At 42.7% G+C, this 22,485-nt stretch overlaps 1 protein-coding gene across 6 annotated transcripts in view; it reads right to left on the bottom strand.

Annotated features, from left to right (window-relative positions):
- Window positions 1-22,485, bottom strand: part of birc6 (baculoviral IAP repeat containing 6) — a 356,853-nt gene that overhangs the window by 171,904 nt on the left and 162,464 nt on the right. For 5 of the 6 annotated variants that reach the window (XM_078404650.1, XM_078404651.1, XM_078404652.1 and 2 more), the window contains 7 exons: window positions 20,983-21,329; window positions 15,349-15,568; window positions 14,406-14,539; window positions 13,109-13,246; window positions 9,809-9,936; window positions 9,075-9,206; window positions 6,023-6,238 (listed from right to left, as the gene is read on the bottom strand). In XM_078404650.1, coding sequence (XP_078260776.1) covers window positions 6,023-6,238; window positions 9,075-9,206; window positions 9,809-9,936; window positions 13,109-13,246; window positions 14,406-14,539; window positions 15,349-15,568; window positions 20,983-21,329 — 1,315 coding nt within the window. The remainder of the gene's footprint in view (window positions 1-6,022; window positions 6,239-9,074; window positions 9,207-9,808; window positions 9,937-13,108; window positions 13,247-14,405; window positions 14,540-15,348; window positions 15,569-20,982; window positions 21,330-22,485) is intronic. The other variant, XM_078404653.1, reaches the window with a different exon arrangement.

The following is a 22,485-nucleotide window of genomic DNA, read 5'->3' as shown; positions in this document are numbered from 1 at the left end:
GGCTGCCTGCGAATGCTGCGGGCGCGGCTGCGACTCGTCTCCGGAGGCTCCGGCGCGGGCCGCGTGGACGTCGGAAGCCCGCAGACCCCTGGATGGGGGCCGACATCGGGAGCTCCGGCAGCGGCAGAGGCAGCGTGTTCGCCCGCCCCGAATCGCGGGGCTTGGGTCGGCCCGTCGCGGACCTTTCACCGTCCGGCGCGGCCTGAAATAGGCCGTGGACCTTTCACCGCCCAGCGGGGGCTTCAATATCGGGAGCCCCGACCGCCCCGACGCGGCAACTCCAACAGCCTGACCGCGGGACAAGACGGCAGGGGAAGAGAAAAAGACATTTTGGCCTTCCATCACAGTGAGGAGGGACTGGAGGAGACTCACTGTGATGGATGTTTCTTTTTGTTTGGTGTTTGTTGTGATTGTATGTGTTATTGCATTTTTATTGATTAATCTTATTGGTCTTATTGTTCAACTGCGGGTAATGTTTCATTTTACTACACATTTATGTGTATGTAACAAATAAACGACTATTGACTATTGATTGATTGATTGAGAGATACAGCATGGAAACAGGCCCTTCAGCCCACCGAGTCATAGAGTCGTAGAGTGATACAGTGTGGAAACAGGCCCTTCGGCCCAACTCGCCCACACCGGCCAACAATGTCCCAGCTACATTAGTCCACCACTTGCCTGCGCTTGGTCCATAACCCTCCAAACCTGTCCTATCCATGTACCTGTCCAACTATTTCTTAAATGATGGGATAGTCCCAGCCTCAACTACCTCCTCTGGCAGCTTGTTTCATACACCCACCACCCTCTGTGTGAAAAAGTTATCCCTTGGATTCCTATTAAATCTTTTCCCCTTCACCTTGAACCTATGTCCTCTGGTCCTCGATTCCCCAACTCTGGGCAAGAGACTCTGTGCATCTTCCCAATCTATTCCTCTCATGATTTTGTATACCTCCCTGACCATCGATCACTCGTTCAAACCAGTTGTGTTATCCCACTTTCGCATCCATTCCCTACACAGCCAATTTATTGAGGCCAATTAACCTACAGGACCCACGAATCTTGGGATATGGGAAGAAACCGGAGGAAACCTACATAGTCAAACTCACACGTGTAAACTCCATACAGATAATACCAGGTCAGGATCGAACCCGGCTCTCTGGTGGTGTGAGGCAGTAGCTCTATCAGCTGAACTGCTTTTCTTGGCAAGATCAATACAATATTGAATGCGAGGGTGTGTAGAGTTGTTGCCAAAACAATTTATGATATTTAAGAGAAAATAAACACAGAGGTTGCCAAAGATAAATAAAAGGAAAACTATTAACTATTTTGGATAAAAGGGACTTTTAACTCCAGAGACATGGCAAACCCAGTCTGAAGAAGGGTCTCAACCCGAAACGTCACCTATTCCTTTTATCCAGAGATGCTGACTGACCTGCTGAGTTACTCCAGCTTTTTGTGTCCATCTTTGGTTTCGCCCAGCATTGGCCTTCCTACACAAATCCAACTTAAAGATCCCTCCCTCCATTCTTACATTTCATTGTCACCCTTTATAATAATAATAATAATAAAGTACCTTTATTGTCATCCAAAAACTTGTTTTTGGACGAAATTACGTTACCCACAGTCAACAATGAGAGGCAATAAAAAAGAAAGCAATAAAACACACAATCACAAAAACCAACATAAAACAAAAAACATCCATCACAGTGAGTCCTCCAGTCACCTCCTCACTGTGATGGAAAGCCAGAATGTCTTCTCCATCTCTAAGTTTTGTTCACCTCACCTGCATCCTCTTATTACTTTGCCAGCCTTGGTCCCCAACCTTATCTCTTTTCTTGCTCTCTCCCACCATCGACAATGTGTCAAGAAGGGTCCGACTCAAAAGGTCATTTAACCATGTCCTCCTGGGATGGTGCCTAATCCGCTGAGTTACTCCAGGACTTTTGTTCTTCACAAGATTGTAGCATCTGCAGTTCCTTTTGCCTTCTCCTTAATCTCCCTCCTGCTCTACAACCGTTCATGATACACAGCTACAATCCTGCTCTTAATTATCCACATTTAACACCTTGACATTAGCACTGGGCTTCAGCTTCAAAGGTCCTTAATAACAACATACCTACATCTCAAAGCTATTTATTCACAAAATGCTGGAGTAACTATGTAGTTATACTACCTACATCTCTCTACTTTCGAAGGTAGACACAAAATGCTGGAGTAATTCAGCGGGTCTTGGGTGGGTGTAATTCAGCGATTCATACCGCTGGGGTGTAAACTACCCAAGCAAAATATGAGGTGCTGTTCTTCCAATTTGTGCTGGGCCTCACTCTGACAATGGAGGAGGCCCAGGACAGAAAGGTCAGATTGGGAATGGGAGGGGGAGTTGAAGTGCTAAGCCACCGGGAGATCAGGTAGGTTAAGACGGACTGAGCGGAGGTGTTCAGCGAAACGATCGCCGAGCCTGCGCTTGGTCTCGCCGATGTAGAGACCTGGAACAGCGGATACAGTAGATAAGTAGTTTCTCTACTTACAGTACAGTACTTACTGTACAGTAGTTTCCCTACTTTCAGTTACCTGTTCTGACAGCTCTTTCTGGGCTGGTAACAAATTTAGTGAAAAATTACATCCATTTACAGCGAGAAAATACTTAATTTTCTTATCTGTTTTATCTTCAGTTTTGCACTGTTTCCACAAATAAGGAAACCACAAACCCCAGCGTGCGAGTGTGCTTCCCTCTTTCCCATCTTCTTGTATTGCTTTTATTGTTGTCCCCTTTACCACTTCCCCTTGATAACAATGATCTATTCCGCATTATCCTTGAGCTGCATCCCCTTTGTTCTCTCGTTTTCACACCCCTCCCTTCCATATCTCTGTCTCCCTCTCCGCTGACTCAGTCTGAAGGGTCAACCTGAAACATCACCCATTCCTTCTCTCTAGAGATGGTGCTTGTCCCGCTGAGTTACTCCAGCATTTTGTGTCTATCCTCGGTGTATACCGGCATCTGCAGTTCTCCCTTACACCTTCCTGGCATTGGTAGCCTTTGTGTTCTGGCCTATCACCCTGCAAGTTGTCTCCACCTTCATCCTCTCCTCCCCTGACTCTATCTGCCTCTGATTTTCTTTTGTTTATCATCCACCATTTCCTAACTCCACTCCTCCCCTATCTGGCTCCATCAGCCTGTCACCCTTCACCCCTCCTCAGTCCAACAATCATCTACTGACCCATCTCACCACTCCCCTCTGCTCTTCATACTACCATTTCCACATGTAATCTTGATAGAGGGTTTTGATCCATAACACTGACATGCCCTTTGCTCTCCCTTCTCAGATACTGCTCACCCCACCATATTAGGCTTTCCCCATGATCTCTGCACAAACCCCCAACTTGCTGGCTGAACTTCAATGACTGTTTAACATTTTCTCATGAGCAGGCTTAAAGGAGTAGAGGCACAGATAGAGTGGATGTGGAAATGATGTGAGGGTGTCTAGGACCAGAGGTCAAAGCCTCAAAATTAAATGGCGCTCTTTTAGAAAGGAAGCGAGGAGGAACTTCTTGAGTCAGAGGGCAGTTAATCTGTGGAACTCATTGCCACAGAGGGCCATGGAGGCCAAGTCAGTGGATATTTTTAAGGCAGAGATAGACAAATTCTTGATTAGAACGGGTGTCAAGGGTTATGGGGAGAAGGCAGGAAAATGGGATTAGGAGGCAGTGATCAGCCATGATTGAATGGCAGAGTAGACTCGATGGGCTGAATGGCCTAATTCTACTCCGATGACTTGAGAGTACAAAATTGCCCAGATTTCCACTGCGAAACCTGACACTGATCCTGCATCAGTTTGGACCATGGTGTAGAAAAATGTAGCCTGTTCCTTGGAATGGAGATGGATGGCCTCAAAGGAACAATAATGAATGAGAATACCCCAACTATCAATATTCACAAAGATAAATTGCTTCCATCTTTTCCATTGTTTGTGTTTTTGGTTGTTAAAAGAAATCTTTCAATTTTAATTGTTTCAATGTTTCAAAACAGTTTCTGAGTAAATAGCAGGTATATTCAGAAACATTCAAAGTCCTTTGCAGACAGACGCAAAAAACTGGAGTAACTCAGCCGGTCAGGCAGCATCTCTGGAGAAAAAGGATAGATGACATTTCGGGTTGGGACCCTTCTTCAGACTGAGAGTCAGGGGAACAGGTCCTTTGTAGGTTTGACCTGTGACAGAATCTGGAGCATAGCTTCGGCAACAATTGAATAATTTTCCAGCAGTTTCCTGAGGAAGTGGTGGGGACTTATTCTGGCCCAACTGCATAAGAGAATTACATTGCTCAAGGACTCTGCACTGCCAGCTACAAGTTCTGGTCTCTCAGTTTTCCCCAGACGTTCAATATAACTGAGTTTGCAGTCATGATCACAAATCCTTGCCTATAAACCTTTGCTCTATACCAAGAATAGTTTTTAAAGATTTAATATTTTAAGCTGTAGTCACTCCCACACAAATCTTATTCCATTCCAAAAGTGAGATTTTCAAATAAAAGGTAACTCTAAAATAGCTCTCTCTCCCTTTTAAAAAAAACATATTTGAGATTGTTTCAATTTGTCTAAAACTAATCCACCAATTTCAAGTGCCAAGAACAGTACTGTGTAAACAATGTTCTTATATTTACCCATCAAAGTATCAGATTACTATTGTTATTTTGTAAGAATTTCACTTCTCATATTTTAGGCCATTAATAAAGCAATTCAAGGTAGACACAAAGTGCTGGAGTAAATCAGCGGGTCAGGCAGCATCTCTGGAGAGAAGGAATGGGTGATGTTTCAGTCTGAGTTACTCCAGCATTTTGTGTCTGCCTTTGATTTAAACCAGCATCTGCAGTTCTTTAGTAATTAATAAAGCAATTACCAGCTGTTCCCACAGGTAATATCTGGTATATTTTAGTATGGTATTTATTTTCTAATTTGAAGAACTATATCAACTCAATAAGAAAATGTTAAAAGTTACAGAAGACTAGAAAAACTGGCCTCATTTATCAATAAACAAAAAAGTTACAATTCGCAATTACTGGAATTTTCCAAAGGAAAGATTTCTACTAAAAGATTAAAAGACAGTCATACAGCACAAAACAAGCCCTTCGGCCCAACTTGCCAATCTACACTAGTCCCACCTGTCCACATTTGGCCCATATCCAGTCAATTATATTTGTATAGCACATTTAAAAACAACCCACGTTGACCAAAGTGCTGCACATCTGATTAGGAAAAAAAAAAGAAGGAAGTTATAGTGGTCACTTGACATACACAGATCAGGAGGACGGGCCCAACGGGTAAGAGTGGGGCTGGGGGAGGAGAGAATGGGGGGTGTGGGGACGGGCCCAACGGGCCCGCTTTGAACGGGCACACTTGTTCTAGTATCCCTCTAAATCTTTCCAATCCATGTACTTGTCCAAATGTCCTTTAAGTGTTGCTATAGCACATTGGTTCATGAATTGTCAACTGGAGGGCCTAATATTAAAACCAGAGACATAAGAATAAGAGGCTAAAGAGAGTATGTTGTTACAGAGGGTTATCAGAAGAGAAATAATAAATAATGCAAAAAGAAAAATGGGAAGTGTCAAATAATGGGATTAAATATAGATTACACTTCCGAGTGTTGACAAGCATTGAGTTAGTTACCTATGCTGCATCTACTGATTTCTTAACCTCCAAATGTTTTAATTTTTGGACATAAACTTTAACTACTGTCACCCATTCCTTCTCTCCAGAGATGCTGCCTGACTTGCTGAGTTACTCCAGCATTTTGTGTCTACCTTCGATTTAAACCAGCACCTGCAGTTTTTTTCCCTACACTACTTGAACTACATATGTTTTACTGGCACTGCTTCAATGGTGATAGGGTTAATCAAGATTTAAGGATACAGCAACTGACTACCAACCGTGTAACAGCAGAATCCTTCTGGCATTTTCAAATCTGGGAAAGTACTTGGAATATTTTTATTCCAACAGCCAAGGGCATCCATAATCACTCACCTTGCAGACAAAGAGCAAAAGATCTGCATGACAAGTAAAGTCCATGGAGAGAAGAAATAGTGCAAGCTTCTGCACCACAGCAATGCACCGATCATGGGACAAAGTAAACGGAAGTGGCTCCACTTCTGGGGATTCTTTTGTTGAGAATGATTCTGAATCAATGGGATTTCGAGGCCACTCAGCAGTCCGGCGCAGACGAATAAGGTCTTTAAAGTGCTGGCGTGGAAGAGAAGTTTAAACAAATTGCCATTAACTTTTCAATTAAATTGCCCCTACTGTACTTGCACATGCAATAAAAAATAAACATTTTCAGGAGAAAAGAATAACTCCACCAATAGGCATTGCATAAACACAATCTCAACAATCTGTTTCAATTTTTTAAAATACAGGATTCTGATAAAATAAATGTAGAGATAATGTAAAAGGAAAACACCCTGTACATCGAAGAAAGACACAAATTGCTGGAGCAACTCAGCGGAAAAGGCAGCATCTCTGGATAGAAGGAATGGGTGACGTTTTGGGTCGAGACCCTTCTTCAGATGTCACCTATTCCTTCTAACCAGAGATGCTGACTTTTCCGCTGAGTTACTCCAGCATTGTGTGTCTATCTTCAGTGTAAACTAGCATCTGCAGTTTCTTCCTACACCCTGTACATTGCCGTCTAAACCTTTCACAGCCGCTCTGGGACAGTCAGGGAGCTGGGCTGAGACGCATTGTGAGCTTGGCTCTGTGCCCCTCAATGGTGAGGAAGGGAGTAACAAATCTGTTACTCTCTCAGGTCTGTTACCAGCATCCAAATTGCAACTCTGCATGAGGAACATAGCTAACTTAATTTAACATTAAAAACATGAATGTTAGTTTTGAAAACAAATTTTCAGATTGTTGCATACTTTTTGAAAATCCTGTTTTACAAAGGCTAATCATTTTGAATAATTAATAACTTGAAAAGCTAAAGAATCATCTCAGTTAACAGTGGTAACTGGCTCTTCAACCTCCTACAATCAGATTTTTCAGAATCTTCAATATTCCTGCTGCCTCTTTACCCTTGATAACATGGCCACTAAATTCATGGCTGGTCATCTCTCCCTTCTTCAACTCCAGTGGTATTCATCCTCACCAAAGCAATGAAATAACCACAAAATCCAAACATTTTCTGCAACTGCTGTTTTACCTTTCATGTTGGAAACATAGAAAATAGGTGCAGGAGGGGCCATTCGGCCCTTCGAGCCAGCACCGCTGAATTGTTCTGAGCATTTCATTCATACTCTAACTATACTATTCTCACCCCTTTCCTCTCCATATTCAATTCAGAAGGAGCTAATCAATCTTTTTAAAATGTATTCACAAGACTAGCTTTTGTTGAGTCTTTCCCTGTCACATACCTTCAACAGGCCAAGAATCGTAGAACACTTCAGCATAGGAATGGGCCCTTTGGGCCACAATATCTAGGCCGAACAAGATGCTGTTAAACTGATCTCATCTGCCCGTACATGATCCACATTCCTCTATTCCCTGCACTTCCATGTGCCTATCTAAAAACCTCCAACATCATCATCTTATCTGCATCCATCACCACCCCAGGCAATGTGCATCAGCCCCCCCCCCCCCCCCCCCCCCTACTCTCTGTGTAAGAAACCTACCACGAACATCACCATTAAACTTGCCCACCTCATCCAATCTCCTACAATCCCTTTTGGACTCTCACTATTCCGATGGTCTATAAGCGTTTTCTCTGCCCTTTTCTCATGACTTGCCCAAACACTAATATTAATTGTTGTTCTACACCCATCTAAATCCCAAGGCATCTAAAATTTGCTGGCCCTATTCTCACATTATCCATTTGATTTGATCACTTCTCAGGCCTTCTAATTATCCTTTCGCCATGCTTCCCTTCCTTATATAACTTATACAACTCTACCCAAACATAGCTTCCTAAAAGAATCAGTTGTTCGGACTCCAGATTCTGCACTTTCCCTCCTGCATCTCAATCTCACCCAATCCTCTCCCCACGCAAGAATTCTAAATACCAATGGTTTTTACTAATTCTTTCCTCAGTTTGATTTTGATTAACAAGGTCTAGGTTACAACATACCTTCAGGTAGCCCACCTGAAGCTACTTTGATATATTAAGACCATGGCAGATCTATGCTTCAAATCCTCTTTCCTGTCCAATCCCCATATCCTCCAAGTGCACTGTGTCCAAAAATTATTTTGCCCCACCTTGAATAAGCTTACCATGCATCAACAATCCACTAGGGTAGCAAACTCCAAAGATTTACAATTCTCCACTTCAAGGAATACTAATCTAAATGCCTGATTTATTCTCCCCCGACATCCAATTCCCAACATTCCAGCTGTAGGAAACAGCGATTTGCATTCACTCAACCAATCCCTTCAGTTGCCTCAATAAGTTCACCTTTTACTCTTCTAGCATACACTAATCTGATTCACTCTTTTTCACAGAAATTTGCCTTCATCCATGAAAATAAAAATGATTTGCTGTACACCGACTTAATGCAACTTTATGAAGTATGAAGACCACATTGCAATAAAGCCCATTGTACCACTTGCTCTCTTATGTGATAGCATCACATCCGTTTGGATGTCAAGATTCCTTTTTAGCCCCAAACTATTAGCTATAGATAGATCATTTCCACTTCCGACCAAATTGTTTACATTTTACTTACCCCACATTGTCTTTATCTACCATCTCTTGCCTACTCACTCGAACGAACTTGGTTTGCAAACTCAGCATCCTGCTCGCAACTCAGCTTCCCATTGTCCCTGCTTTATATCAGCAACTAGCTGTATCCTGCCTTTTCACATTGTTATTTAAAAGCATGAATAGCCGAGGCCCCAGGACTGCTCCCAGGAGTACCTCCACTAATAACATTGGATCTGTGAACCACAGTAGCATGATTTTCTACGTTAAAGAAATACTATATAAGTGCAATTTGTTGCTGCAAATAAAAAGATTCTTGTCCTGATCTGGACCAATAGCACTGCAACCATTTGAAACACTTAAGCTATAGAACAAAAACAGACGTCATACCTTTGACGTAGCTTGCTTTAGTTTTGCCTGTTCTACCAAAAGTTTATATGAGGATCCTTTGCTGCTCTGGATCTTCTCTTTTTCTATTTGCTCAACTAACGCCTTTTGTTTTGCTTTTAACAAATTGAGTTGCTGCAAAAAAGGTCAAGTTAGTTGTCAGTTGGATATGTATAAACACCCCAAAACACATGCTAAAACTACAGCATTTCCTTAAACACCCTGACTTTTCACAAAGAAAGCTGATGGGTTTGCCTCTTTCCCTTCCCTTCAAGCTTTCTCCTCATACTTTATTTTATCTCAGTAATGCTGACAAAAACCTGTCTTAAAATACCTGGAAGGTAACCTGTTCGAAACATTTTGCAGACGTACCTCTTGATACAACTAATCTTCCTCACTGCCCATCCCTGATTCCAAGTTCACTTAAAACGAAGAACTCTTTTGGGCCATGGCAGGTGAAAACCATATCCCAATACTTGCCACAGCACACCAGAGGGTATCCAGCAAGGATCAAGTCTCAGTTACACTTTGAAAGCAAAAATCACTTTGAACATTTTCCCATACACACTTTCTCCAAATTATGGTAATTAGAGAAGAGATCCCATACACCGTACATATATTCTGTAATTCTCTTAGCAACTTTGATTTTGTGAACTAGAAGCTCATTGTATTCCAGCACGTTCGCAAATATTAAGGCAGAGTATAAAATCTAAAGAGAATTTATTCATTGTTAATACCTGTTTATGGTGTATGAGCTGCTTTCGAATTTTTCTTGAATATAGTCTGTCAAGACTACTGCTCCCTTTAGTGGATCTGCCTGAACACTGCGACTGAAGATTGTTATTGATGAAACTCCATTGGTTTCCTATAGAAAAGTACATTCCAGGCCTTTAGAACAACAATGAACTGAATTCAAAACTTTTAACGCTATGCAAAATAGATTTTTCAACATTACTCAATGTGTACATAATCTGTTTGTACGGTGCATTTGCACACCATTATACTCCAGAAGGAAAACACTATTCTGTCATTTCATTAACCACCATGTCTTTTACTATGCAACCTGTACTTTGAATTAACAAGCAAAAAAAACGGAAAATGCTTGAAAGTTTGTTATTTTCTATCAATTGAATTGGCAGAGATCAATATGGCAACAGACATTTATAACATTTACTTTCCTATTTTTTCACTTCTTTGGAGCTCATTAGGCCCTTCAGATCTCTGCTTCCTATTCAAGCATTCTCATATTCCATTCTTCCACTTATTTCCTTGTAACCCCAAGTCCATCAATTCCCTCTTAATTCTCCTACCATTCATCTATACTATGTGTACCTAAGAGCAACTAATTAATCCTTCCTCATATTTAGGGTCATGAGAAAATCGAGTACCCAGGGAAAACACAGAAACGTTGAAAATAGGTCATTTGGCCCTTCGAGCCAGCACCGCCATTCATTGTTATCATGGCTGATCATCTACAATCAGTAACCCATACCTGCCTTCTCCCCATATCCCTTGATTCTACTAGCCCCTAGAGCTCTGTCTGACTCTCTTTTAAATTCATCCAGTGAATTGGCCTCCATTGCCTTCTGTGGCAGAGAATTCCACAATTTCACAACTCTCTGGATGAAAAAGTTTCTTGTCACCTCAGTTTTAAATGCCCTCCCCTTTATTCTTAGACTGTGGCCCCTGGTTCTGGTCTCCCCCAACACTGGGAACATTTTTGCTACATCTAGCTTGTCCTTTTATAATTTTATAAGTCTCTATAAGATCTCCTCTCATCCTTCTGAACTCCAGTGAATACAATAGACAATAGGTGCAGGAATAGGCCATTCGGCCCTTCGAGCCAGCAACGCCATTCAATGTGATCATGGCTGATCATTCACAATCAGCACCCCGTTCCTGCCTTCTCGTCATACCCCCTGACTCCGCTACCCTTAAGAGCTCTATGTACCTCTCTCTTGAAAGCATCCAGAGAATTGGCCTCCACTGCCTTCTGAGGCAGAGAATTCCACAGATTCACAACTCTCTGACTGAAAAAGTTTTTCCTCATCTCCGTTCTAAATAGCCTACCCCTTATTCTTAAACTGTGGCCCCTGGTTCTGGACTCCCCCAACATTGGGAATATGTTACCTGCCTCTAACGTGTCTAATCCCTTAATAATCTTATATGTTTCAATAAGATCCTCTCTCATCCTTCTAAATTCCAGCGTATACAAGCCTAGTCGCTCCAGTCTTTCAACATACGACAGTCCCGCCATTCCGGGAATTAACCTAGTGAACCTACGCTGCACGCCCTCAATAGCAAGAATGTCCTTCTTCAAATTTGGAGACTAAAACTGCACACAGTACTCCAGGTGCGGTCTCACCAGGGCCCTGTACAACTGCAGAAGGACCTCTTTGCTCCTATGCTCAACTCCTCATGTCATAAAGGCCAACATGCCATTAACTTTCTTCACTGCCTGCTGTACCTGCATGCTAACTTTAAGTGACTGATGAACAAGGACACCCAGATCTCTTTGTACTTCCCCATTTCCTAACTTGACACCATTCAGATAATAATCTGCCTTCCTGTTCTTACCACCAAAGTGGATAACCTCACATTTATCCACATTAAACTGCATCTACCATGCATCTGCCCACTCACACAACCTGTCCAAGTCACCCTGCATCCTCATGGCATTCTCCTCACAGTTCACACTGCCACCCAGCTTAGTGTCATCCGCAAATTTGCTAATGTTACTTTTAATTCCTTCATCTAAGTCATTAATGTATATTGTAAATAGCTCCGAGCCTTGCGGTACCCCACTAGTCACTGCATGCCATTCTGAAAGGGACCAGTTAATCTCTACGCTTTGTTTCCTGTCTGCCAACCAATTTTCTATCTATGTCAGCACCCTACCCCCAATACCATGTGCTCTAATCTTGCCCACTAATCTCCTATGTGGGACCTTATCAAAGGCTTTCTGAAACTCCAGGGACTACATCCATTGGCTCTCCCTTGTCCATTTTTCTAGTTACATCCTCAAAAAATTCCAGAAGATTAGTCAAGCATGATTTCCCCTTCGTAAATCCATGCTGACTCGGAACGATCCCTTTACTGTAATCCAAATGTTCCACAATTCCTTCTTTTATAATTCACTCCAGCATCATCACTGATGTCAGGCTAACTGGTCTATAATTTCCCATTTTCTCTCTCGCTCCTTTCTTAAAAAGTGGGATAACATTAACTGCCCTCCAATCCACAGGGACTGATCCTGAATCTATCGAACATTGGAAAATGAATCAACAATTAATTGCATAACCACCAAGGATCGACATCCACTATGTAACTAAAGGCCTGTGATTCAACCCGACAGTCCGACCCAAAATGTCACCCTTTCCTTTGCTCCAGAGATGTTGCCTGTCCCGCTGAGTTACTCCAGCACTTTGTGTCTATCAACAGTCCGACAATTCCCAAGGAACCAGGAATGGGCAATAAATGTAGTCTTGCCAGAAATATCCATGTTACAAACCAGCAATAAGAGACAAACATGGTTTTTATTTTAAAATATGGTTAAAGATAGTGATGAAACAGCAATTTCACTGCAGCATATTGGACAAGCAAATTCTGCTCATCAATACAGGCCCAGTCTTTCCAATCTTTCCTCAAATGACAGTCCCGCCATCCCGGGGATTAACCTCGTGAACCTACGCTGCACTGCCTCAATAGCAAGGACGTTCTTCCTCAAATTAGGAGACCAAAACTGCACACAATACTCCAGATGTGGTCTAGCCAGGGCCCTATACAACTGCAGAAGGATCTCTTTGTAACCAAATCCTCTCATTATGAAAACCCTTGGTGATCACAGGAAAAACATGCAAACGCCGCACAAATAACATCAGAGGCCAGGACTGAACCCAAGTCACAGGAGATGTGAGGCGGCAGCAGCACGAACATGCCACCCTTTACAATGGAATGGCATTGCAAATGGTAATTTATTCCCAGAGAGCAAATTAAACTGGGGAATTAAACATAAGAAATTTGCCGTGAAAAAATACCCATGAAAATCCGTTCTCTGTCTTTACTGTTTAGCGGCTTTTTGGACGCAGCCACTTCATCTTCAACACTTGCAACATAGTCCAGCAGCCGCGAAACTAGCATCACAACCCAACTGACCATTGGGATATCCAATACACCTGCAGGATTGGAAAAGGGAAAATTAGACGGTGTAAGGACATTGTGGAGCATCAAGATGCCTTGTACCTTAAAAAACTTAAAGGGAAGATACACAAGATTTGGCTCGAAAAGCAATGTATTGGAATTTTCATTCGGCAATAACAGCATCAGATTTTTAATCCCAAGATGTTTTGTAAGATACTCAACAATTAATTGCATAACCACCAAGGATCGACATCCACTATGTAACTAAAGGCCTGTGATTCAACCCAATGACAGTCCGACCCGAAATGTCACCCTTTCCTTCTCTCCAGAGATGCTGCCTGTCCCGCTGAGTTACTCCAGCACTTTGTATCTACCAACAGTCCGATAATTCCCAAGGAACCAGGAATGGGCAATAAATGTAGTCTTGCCAGAAATATCCATGTTACAAACCAGCAATAAGAAACAAACATGGTTTTTATTTTAAAATATGGTTGAAGAGTGTTGAAACAGCAATTTCACTGCAGCATATTGGACAAGCAAATTCTGCTCATCAATTGGAAAGACTGGGCTTGTGTTCATTCATTGGATGAGAGGGGATCTTATAGAGACGTATAAAATTATAAAAGGACTGGACAAGCTAGATGCAGGAAAAATGTTCCGAATGTTGGGGGAGTCCAGAACCAGGGGGCCACAGTCTAAGAATAAAGGGGGGGACATTTAAAACTGAGGTGGGAAGAAACTTTTTCACCCAGAGAGCTGTGAATTTGTGGAATTCTCTGCCACAGAGGGCAGTGGAGGCCAATTCACTGGATGAATTTAAAAGAGAGTTAGATGGAGCTCTAGGTGCTAGTGGAATCAAGGGATATGGGAAGAAGGCAGGCACAGGTTACTGATTGTAGATGATCAGCCATGAGCACAATGAATGGCGGTGCTGGCTCAAAGGGCCAAATGGCTCCTCCTTCACCTATTTTTTATGTTTCTATTTTTTTAATGTTAATTTGAGCAAAATTTGGAGAATTTGGAGAGGTTTGGAGGGATGTGGACCAAACGTGGGCAGGTGGGACTAGTACAGCTGGGACATGTTGGTCGGTGTTGGCAAGTTGGGCCGAAGAGCCTGTTTCCACACTGTATCACTCTATGACTCTAAATGAATTATGGCTTCAATACTCAGAGAAAAATAAATATATCCTTTACCGTCTGTGTGTCTGTAACTTGTTATCCGTGGCTGCAGAGATGACAATAAGTTATCCAAAAGATTCAATAAACCTTCCAGGACCCCACTATTGCCAAGTGACCGTTGACCAAAGCAGGAAAGTAACATGAAAACTCTGAAACAAACGACAGTGGCAAAAAGGTTTTAAATTCTGAGCTTTGTAAACAGGAAATGTACCATCTCATATATAACATTTTGACACAATAATTAAGGCTATGGTGGGGGACTCTTGAACTTCACTGTGGCAACAATCGACCCTTTTAATCAGCTACAATATCTTAACTATCTGCATGTTGCACTCTCAAATTTCAAATAACATAAAAATATATGCTTTACCTATAAAAAATGCTCACAATAAGATTTTGAATAAATAAGTGCAAAGGACACAACAAGCGTGAGTTCCCAGGGCTTGTGGGCTTGAGTTGAAGGGAGAGGTTGGATAGGCTGGGACTTCTTTTCTTTGAAGGGTAGGAGGCTGAGGGATAACCTTATTGAGGTGTACAAGATCAGGTGGGGCTTGGCTCATTCTTATTCCCAGGGTAGATTATTTTAAACCTGGAGGGCATAGGCTGAAGGTAAAATGATTTGAGATTTAAGAGAGACAACTTTTTCCCTCTGTGTATTCTGTATCTGCAAAGAATTGCTGGAGGAAGATATAGAAATGTATTCAATTACGACTTTTAAAAGACATTTGGGCAGATATATGGATAGGAAGGGTATAGAAAGATATGGGCCAAATGCATGCATATGGGATTAGCCTAGAATGGCAACTTGTTCAGCATGGACAACGTGGGCTGAAGGGCATGTTTCCAGGCTATATTGCTCTATGGCTATGACAGGAATAGTTAAATGCTGGTGATTTCATTCAAACCTATTGAAACTGATGCAGACCACTGTGTGATACTGTTTGTACAGTCCGCCTACCTGTCTTGTGGGAAAATAAGATGTTGCTCAGAGTTGTAAAGTTCTTGTAAAACGTTGGAGAGGAACTGTCCCCACCACCTCTCACCACCACATAATTGTACAAGGAGCAGGCCAGCATGGAGACGGATTTTTGGGGTACCACTAATGCACAGGTGCTTAAACAGTTCCTCACAGGCCTGGGCATGAAACGTGCTTTGAAGAATTGCCGGCACAGTATGACCTACAAGAATTTAAATGAATCATTAGCATAAAAATAAATAACATCAACAGTACATTGAAGTCTTTTGTCAATATAGACATTTATTTTATTTTAACAAAGAGACAGAGGCAGGAAATAGTAGGTAACCCAAACTAACTCACGGAGCTTCACTGTTTGTACTTTTATATTCCTGCTGTGCCACTGTGTCATGTTATGCCATTATAACAACCCAAAATCTGTGTATCAACTGACAATTTCTAAAAAGAACAGAGGTCAACAATGTGGGTGAAGTGGGTCACCAAAAATGAAATCCTCCCAACCACAATTTTTTAAATCCCCACTTCAACTTGCTTTGTGAAAGTGATGGACAAATATGTTTTTGTGATACTATGTTTTCAAACCACTGATTTATACCGTGCCAAATTTCAAATCAAATTTCTTCATTGTCATTGTCGTGGTGCATACAACGAAATTCAGACGCACTGCCTGAGCTGAGCTCAAATGTACAAGATAAAAAATAACAATAAAGTAACAGTAAAAGAATGAGGAAAATAAAAGCTGTGCACACAATGTGATACATACACACAGATTCATACACATTATGCCTACGTATGCACCCTTATCAGAATATAAGATATTGCACCTTGTCAGAATATAAGATATTGCACAGAATAGTATTATAAAAATAAATATTATAAATGAATACATCAGTATTGCACAGAGGTAGGTATTGTACAGTATAAATATTGTCTATGGGGGTGTGTGCTTTCAGTGCAGAGTTCAGTGTGGTGATGGCCTTAGGGTGGAAACTGTTTGTTGGTCTTGTGGTGTGCGCTTTGATGGACATGTAGCGCTTGCCTGAGGGCAGATGGGCAAACAAGTGATGGGCGGGGTGAGATGGGTCCTTTAGGATGCAGGATGCCTTCCGCAGGCAGCGGGAGCTGTAGATGTCTTCCAGGGCAGGCAGACGTGTGTTGGTGATCTTCTGGGCTGTGTTGATGACTCTCTGCAGAACCTTCTTGTCAGCCGCAGAACTGTTGCCGCACCACACCAGGATCCCATGTGTCAGGACACTCTCAATGGAGCAGCAGTAGAAGGCACCAGCAGCTCTTGTGGCAGGTTGACTTTTACAAGGGAACAAGGATAATCCCAAGAGATTTTATGTACATAAAGGGAAAAAAGGTAATCAGAGAGAGTGGGACCTCTTAGGAATCAAAGCGTTCATTGGGCAAGATCCTCAATGAGTATTTCTCCTCTGTTTTTACCGTGGAACGAAACAAAAAGGACAGAGGAACTTGGAACACTCAATGGAAGAATTTTGAGAGCAGTCAGTGTTATGGTCGAAGAGGTGCTGAAGGTCCTATCCTGTATGAAGGTAGACAAATCTCCAGGGCCTGATCAGACACTGCGGGAAACTAGAGAGGAAATTGCAGGAGCCCTGGTTGAAATTTACGAGTCGTCTTTAAATACAGGAGAGGTGCCGGAAGACTGGAGGATGGCAAATGTTGTACTTCTATTCAAGAAGGGCTGCAGGGAAAGAGCTGGGAACTATAGGCTAGTGAGCTTTACATCTGCAGTTGGAAAGTTACTAGAGAGTATTCTGAGGGATACTGTACATCCACCACCCATTGTGTGTATAAAGTTGCCCCTAAGGTTCCTTTTAAACCTTTCCCCTCTCACCTTAAACCTATGTTCTCCGGTTCTTGATTCCCAGAGGAAAAGTCAAGTTTACCCCGACTTTTATACAGCGAAAAACTGTGAATCAACCTTATTTATACCACTCGTGATCTTATACCTCTATAGGATCACCCAAAATGTGCAGGTAGGAACTGTAAATGCTGGTTATACCAAAGATACATACAAAATGCTGGAGTAAAGCAGCATCCCTGGAATAAAGGAATAGGTGACGTTTTGGGTCGGAACTCATCTGACTGAAAGATAGAGTAAGCCAGAACAAAGCAGTGCCATCAATAGATGACCTCAGGAAGGGTGGAGTCCTTAATGGCCGTTGTTGGCTGGGGAACATGCGCTAATAACAGAGGTACAAGGATGTGAATAGTGGAACTAGTAGGATTACTAGGGTGGGGGGTGGGGGAAAGAAATGAGGGAGTTACTTGAAATTACAGAAATCAACGTTCATTTGTAAGCTGCCCAAGTGAAATATGAGCTGTGTTCCTCCAATTTGCACGTTTCACTCCGACTGTGCCCAGGCAGAAAGTTAAGTATGGGAATGGGAGGGGGAGTTAAAGGGTTTGTCAACCGGGAGATCGCGTAGGCCAAGGCAGACTGAGCGTAAGTGTTCAGCTAAACAATTGTCAATTCTACGCTTGGAGCATCAGATACAGTAGATGAGGTTGGAGGAGGTGCAAGTCTCACCTGAAAGGGGTCTCTGGATAAAGTCGAGGGAGGAGGTACAAGGGCAGGTGTTGCATCTTCTGCGGTTACAGGGGAAAGTCCCTGGGGAGGGAGTGGTTTGAGTGGGAAGGGATGTGTGAACCAGGAGTTGGGGAGGGAACGGTCTCTGTGAAAAGTAGAAAGGGGTGGAGATGGGAAGATGTGACTAGTGGTGGGATCCAGTTGGAGTCGATGAAAATGTTGGAGGATGATGTACTGTATACGACGGCTGATGGGGTGAAAAGTGAGGACTAGGGGAACTCTGTTCCTGTTGCGACTGGGGGGAGAGGGAGCAAGAGTAGACCCATGTATGGGACTCATCCATGCTAGAAGGGGGAATCCCCGTTCCCTAGAGAATGAGGACATCTTGGATGTCACGGCAGAGATGGAGGAATGAGAGTTGGGCATGGAGTCTTTGCAAAGACCCATTCACAACAGTTCTGTTATCCCACTTTCGTACCTACTCCCTACCACGCATGGGGCAATTTTACAGAGACCAATTAGCCTGCAAACCCGCACGTCTTTGGGATGTGGGAGGAATGTTTACATATTCTGCTGTGCTGCAGCAAGTAAGAATTTCATTGTTCTATCTGGGACATATGACAATAAAACACTCTTGACTCTTGGAACCAGAGCACCTGGAGGAACCCTGCACTGTTCAGGTTAGTTCAGTTTAGAGACACAGCGTGGAAACAGGCTCTTTGGCCCACCGAGTCCACACCGTTCAATGATCACCCCTACACACTTTCTATTCTACACACCAGGAACAAATTTACAGAGGCCGATTAAACTACAAACCTGCATGTCTTTGGAAAGTGGGAGGAGACTGGAGCAGTCCCACCTTCCAAAGACTTGCGGCTTTGTCGTTTAATTGGCCTCTGTAAATTTGTCCCTAGTGTGTAGTTTCAATTATTGACGACTATAACATCACGGCACAGCTGTGGTTTCACAAATAGTGAATAAACTTTAGAAAATTCATGCTGTCAATTTACCAAATTACTTGATTCAACAGAATAGCTCAGTCTTCTCATGTCATGTTTTTACCTTATCCTTCGTATCAACTGCTTTCACAAACTCAATTAGTTATTTCACTTGGGCAGCTTACAACCCAGCGGTATGCATATATTGACTTCTCTAACTTCAGGTAAGCTTTGCTTTCCCTCTCTCTCCACCATAGTTCTCCAACTAGTCTGACCTGTTCTCCTGATTACATTTTTAACTCTGTACACCTTGTTGTCATCTTCCCACAGCTAACAATAATCCATTGTACATTTTTCTTGATCCTTGTCCCCTTTGATATCTCGTTTTCACACCTGACCCTTCCTTATCCCTTGTCACCCTTTCCCTGACTTTCAGTCTGGACAAGGGTCTCGACCCAAAAAGTCACCCATTCCTTCTCTCCAAAGATGCCGCCTGTCTCCAGCTACTCCAGTTACTCCAGCTTATTTTTATCTCCTAGTTATTTCATAATTTTGGGGGTAACATGAGGGGTAACTTCTTTACTCAGAGGGTGGTGGCTGTATGGAATGGGCTTCCGGTGGAAGTGGTGGAGGCAGACTCGATTTTATTATTTAAGAGTAAATTGGATAGGTATATGGATGAAAGGGGATTGGAGGGTTATGGTCTGAGAGCAGGTAGATGAGACTAGGTCAGAGAGAGTGGTCGGCGTGGACTGGTAGGGCCGAACGGGCCTGTTTCCGTGCTGTAGTTGTTATATGGTTATATAATTGGGAACATTTTATAATTTTAGTGGTTTAGAATTGAAAAGGATTGCAAAACTTAAATTGTAAACTGTCTGCATACACTGAAAGAAAATCAACGTTTGTGTGTTAAACTTCAGAGCTATTGCACATTAAAAGAGATTGCATCTCTCCATTCAAACATTTCAGCTTGCAAATCGTCTCATTCTGAGTGGACATTTTATTAAAGATTATACTTCCTTTAGAGGCTGTGAGTGAGCTTACAGCAAAATAGAGCAGACATTGAGGAAAGAGATTTTCTCAATATAAGGGAACTTTTAAGTAACGGCTTAAATAAACAAGTGTTTTTCTAGAGCACCTTAGTTTACACTTCATCTCAATTACAATCTCTGAACTTGCTGGAGGGGGGACCTCATTGAAACTTACCGAATAGTGAAAGGCCTGGATAGAGTGGATGTGGAGAGGATGTTTCCACTGGTGGGAGAGTCTACGACCAGAGGACACAGCCTCAGAATAAAAGGATGCACCTTTCGAAAGGAGATGAGGAGGTATTTCTTTAGTCAGAGGCTGGAGAATCTGTGGAATTCATTGCTAAAGAAAGCTGTGGAGGTCATATCAATTGATATTTTTAAGGTGGAGATTAATAGGTTCTTGATTAGTACGGGTGTCAAGGATTAAGGGGAGTAGGGCTGAGAATAGGTTTGAGAGAAAGATAAATTATCCGTGATTGAATGTAGAGTAGACTTGGTGGGCCGAACAGCTTAATTCTGCTCCTACAGCTTATGAACTATGAACTATGGGCGGCACGGTAGCGCAGCGGTAGAGTTGCTGCCTTACAGCGAATGCAACGCCGGAGACTCAGGTTCGATCCTGACTACGGGCGCCGTCTGTACAGAGTTTGTACGTTCTCCCCGTGACCTGCGTGGGTTTTCTCCGAGATCTTCGGTTTCCTCCCACACTCCAAAGACGTGCAGGTTTGTAGGTTAATTGACTGGGTAAATGTAACAATTGTCCCTAGTGTGTGTAGGATAGTGTTAATGTGCGGGGATCGCTGGGCGGCGCGGACTCGGTGGGCCGAAGGGCCTGTTTCCGCGCTGTATCTCTAAATCTAAATCTAAACTTGAACAATCAATACAATTTACTACTGGTGTTCATTATATCTTACAGCCTACCACTCTCACTCAACAGGCTGACAACAGTTTCACCGACTTCAGAAAACTTAACAGCATTGAACTCTTTTGTATATTGCCAGGGAAGCAATGGGTACAAGTCTCTGAGATGGTCACTCAACCCAACTATGACCATTCTACACAACCACCTAAAGAAAAGAAAGACACTAACCACTGCATGAATGCAAAAGACTCAGTAACGTATCCAGAAGATATCGGATGATGGTGCGTAGTTGCTCTGTGGAAGAATTGTGAATCAATTCGTTTGTCTCGTATGTCTCTGGCAACGTCTTCCTGCTGGAGCCAAGTGCCACTCTGAGGCGCTGCACTGTGTGATGAGCCAGATTTAGTTGAAGCTGCAGTTGAATACAGTCCTGATAGGCGGAGAAGACTTTACCATCCTCCTCAACTGCCTTGTCTGGTTTTCGTAGGAAGTACTGAGCATTGTTGGCACTGTTTAGTGGAGGAAGGTCAATATTCTGCAGTAGTGTTTCCAGTCTATGGCAAGCAAGGTTATACCTGTCAAAGAATGTACAGTAGATAAATAAACCAAACAAAATACTCCATGGCCACAATTTGTACAGTACAGATACAGTCTATTGAGGGAGTCAGCGTAGGTTCATGAGGTTAATTCCCGGGATGGCGGGACTGTCGTATGTTGAAAGAATGGAGCGACTGGCCTTGTGTACACTGGAATTTAGAAGGATGAGAGGGGATCTTATTGAAACGTCTAAGATTATTAAGGGATTGGACACGCTACCCGCAGGAAACATGTAAAGACGAACAAAAACAAGTAGCAAGCCCTGCAGTCGACTACTAGTTACAGGCCACAAATCCGTAAAGCATCTTTCCACAGTTCCCCTCTGGCTCCTGTCACCAGACTAATTTGGTGTCCAATTTGCAAGCTGGGACCAGCCCACCATGTGGAACCTTGTCAAAGGTTTTGCTAAAGTTCATGCAGTCAACGACCACCACCCTGCTCTCATTCATCTCGATCACCTCTTCACAAATCTCAATACGCAGTTGTCCAGCAGCAGACAAGACTTATTTTGAAAGTTATGTGGGTTTACTCTAAAAATTAAAATTGAGGCTTGCTGGTTTCAGGCTGTATCAACAATAGGGATATTTTTGTCAGAAAACATGGGAACATTTATGGCGGCACGGTAGCGCAGCGGTAGAGTTGCTGCTTTACAGCGAATGCAGCGCCGGAGACTCAGGTTCGATCCTGACTACGGGTGCTGCATTGTAAGGAGTTTGTACGTTCTCCCCGTGACCTGCGTGGGTTTTCTCCGAGATCTTCGGTTTCCTCCCACACTCCAAAGACGTACAGGTATGTAGGTTAATTGGCTGGGTAAATGTAAAAATTGTCCCTAGTGGGTGTAGGATAGTGTTAATGTATGGGGATCGCTGGGCGGCACGGACTTGGAGGGCCGAAAAGGCCTGTTTCCAGCTGTATATATATGATATGATATGATATTTAATCTGGATTCCTGTTCAAAAACTAAATTGATTGGAGTGGTGGGGGAAAAATAATAAAAGTCAGCATATGAAAGCACCATGCAATAATAGACACAGCAAACATGATCGCAAAACTCACCTTGCCTCTGAAATCAAATCAAATGAAAATGAAATGTCACCTGTCTAATGAATGTAAGGTTTTTAAAAAGGCTTTTCA

This window comes from Rhinoraja longicauda, chromosome 9 (assembly GCF_053455715.1).
Source record: "Rhinoraja longicauda isolate Sanriku21f chromosome 9, sRhiLon1.1, whole genome shotgun sequence".
NCBI classification, from domain to species: Eukaryota; Metazoa; Chordata; class Chondrichthyes; order Rajiformes; family Arhynchobatidae; genus Rhinoraja; species Rhinoraja longicauda.
Note: the sequence above shows the minus strand (reverse complement) of the source record. Positions and strands in the feature narration are given on the sequence as shown.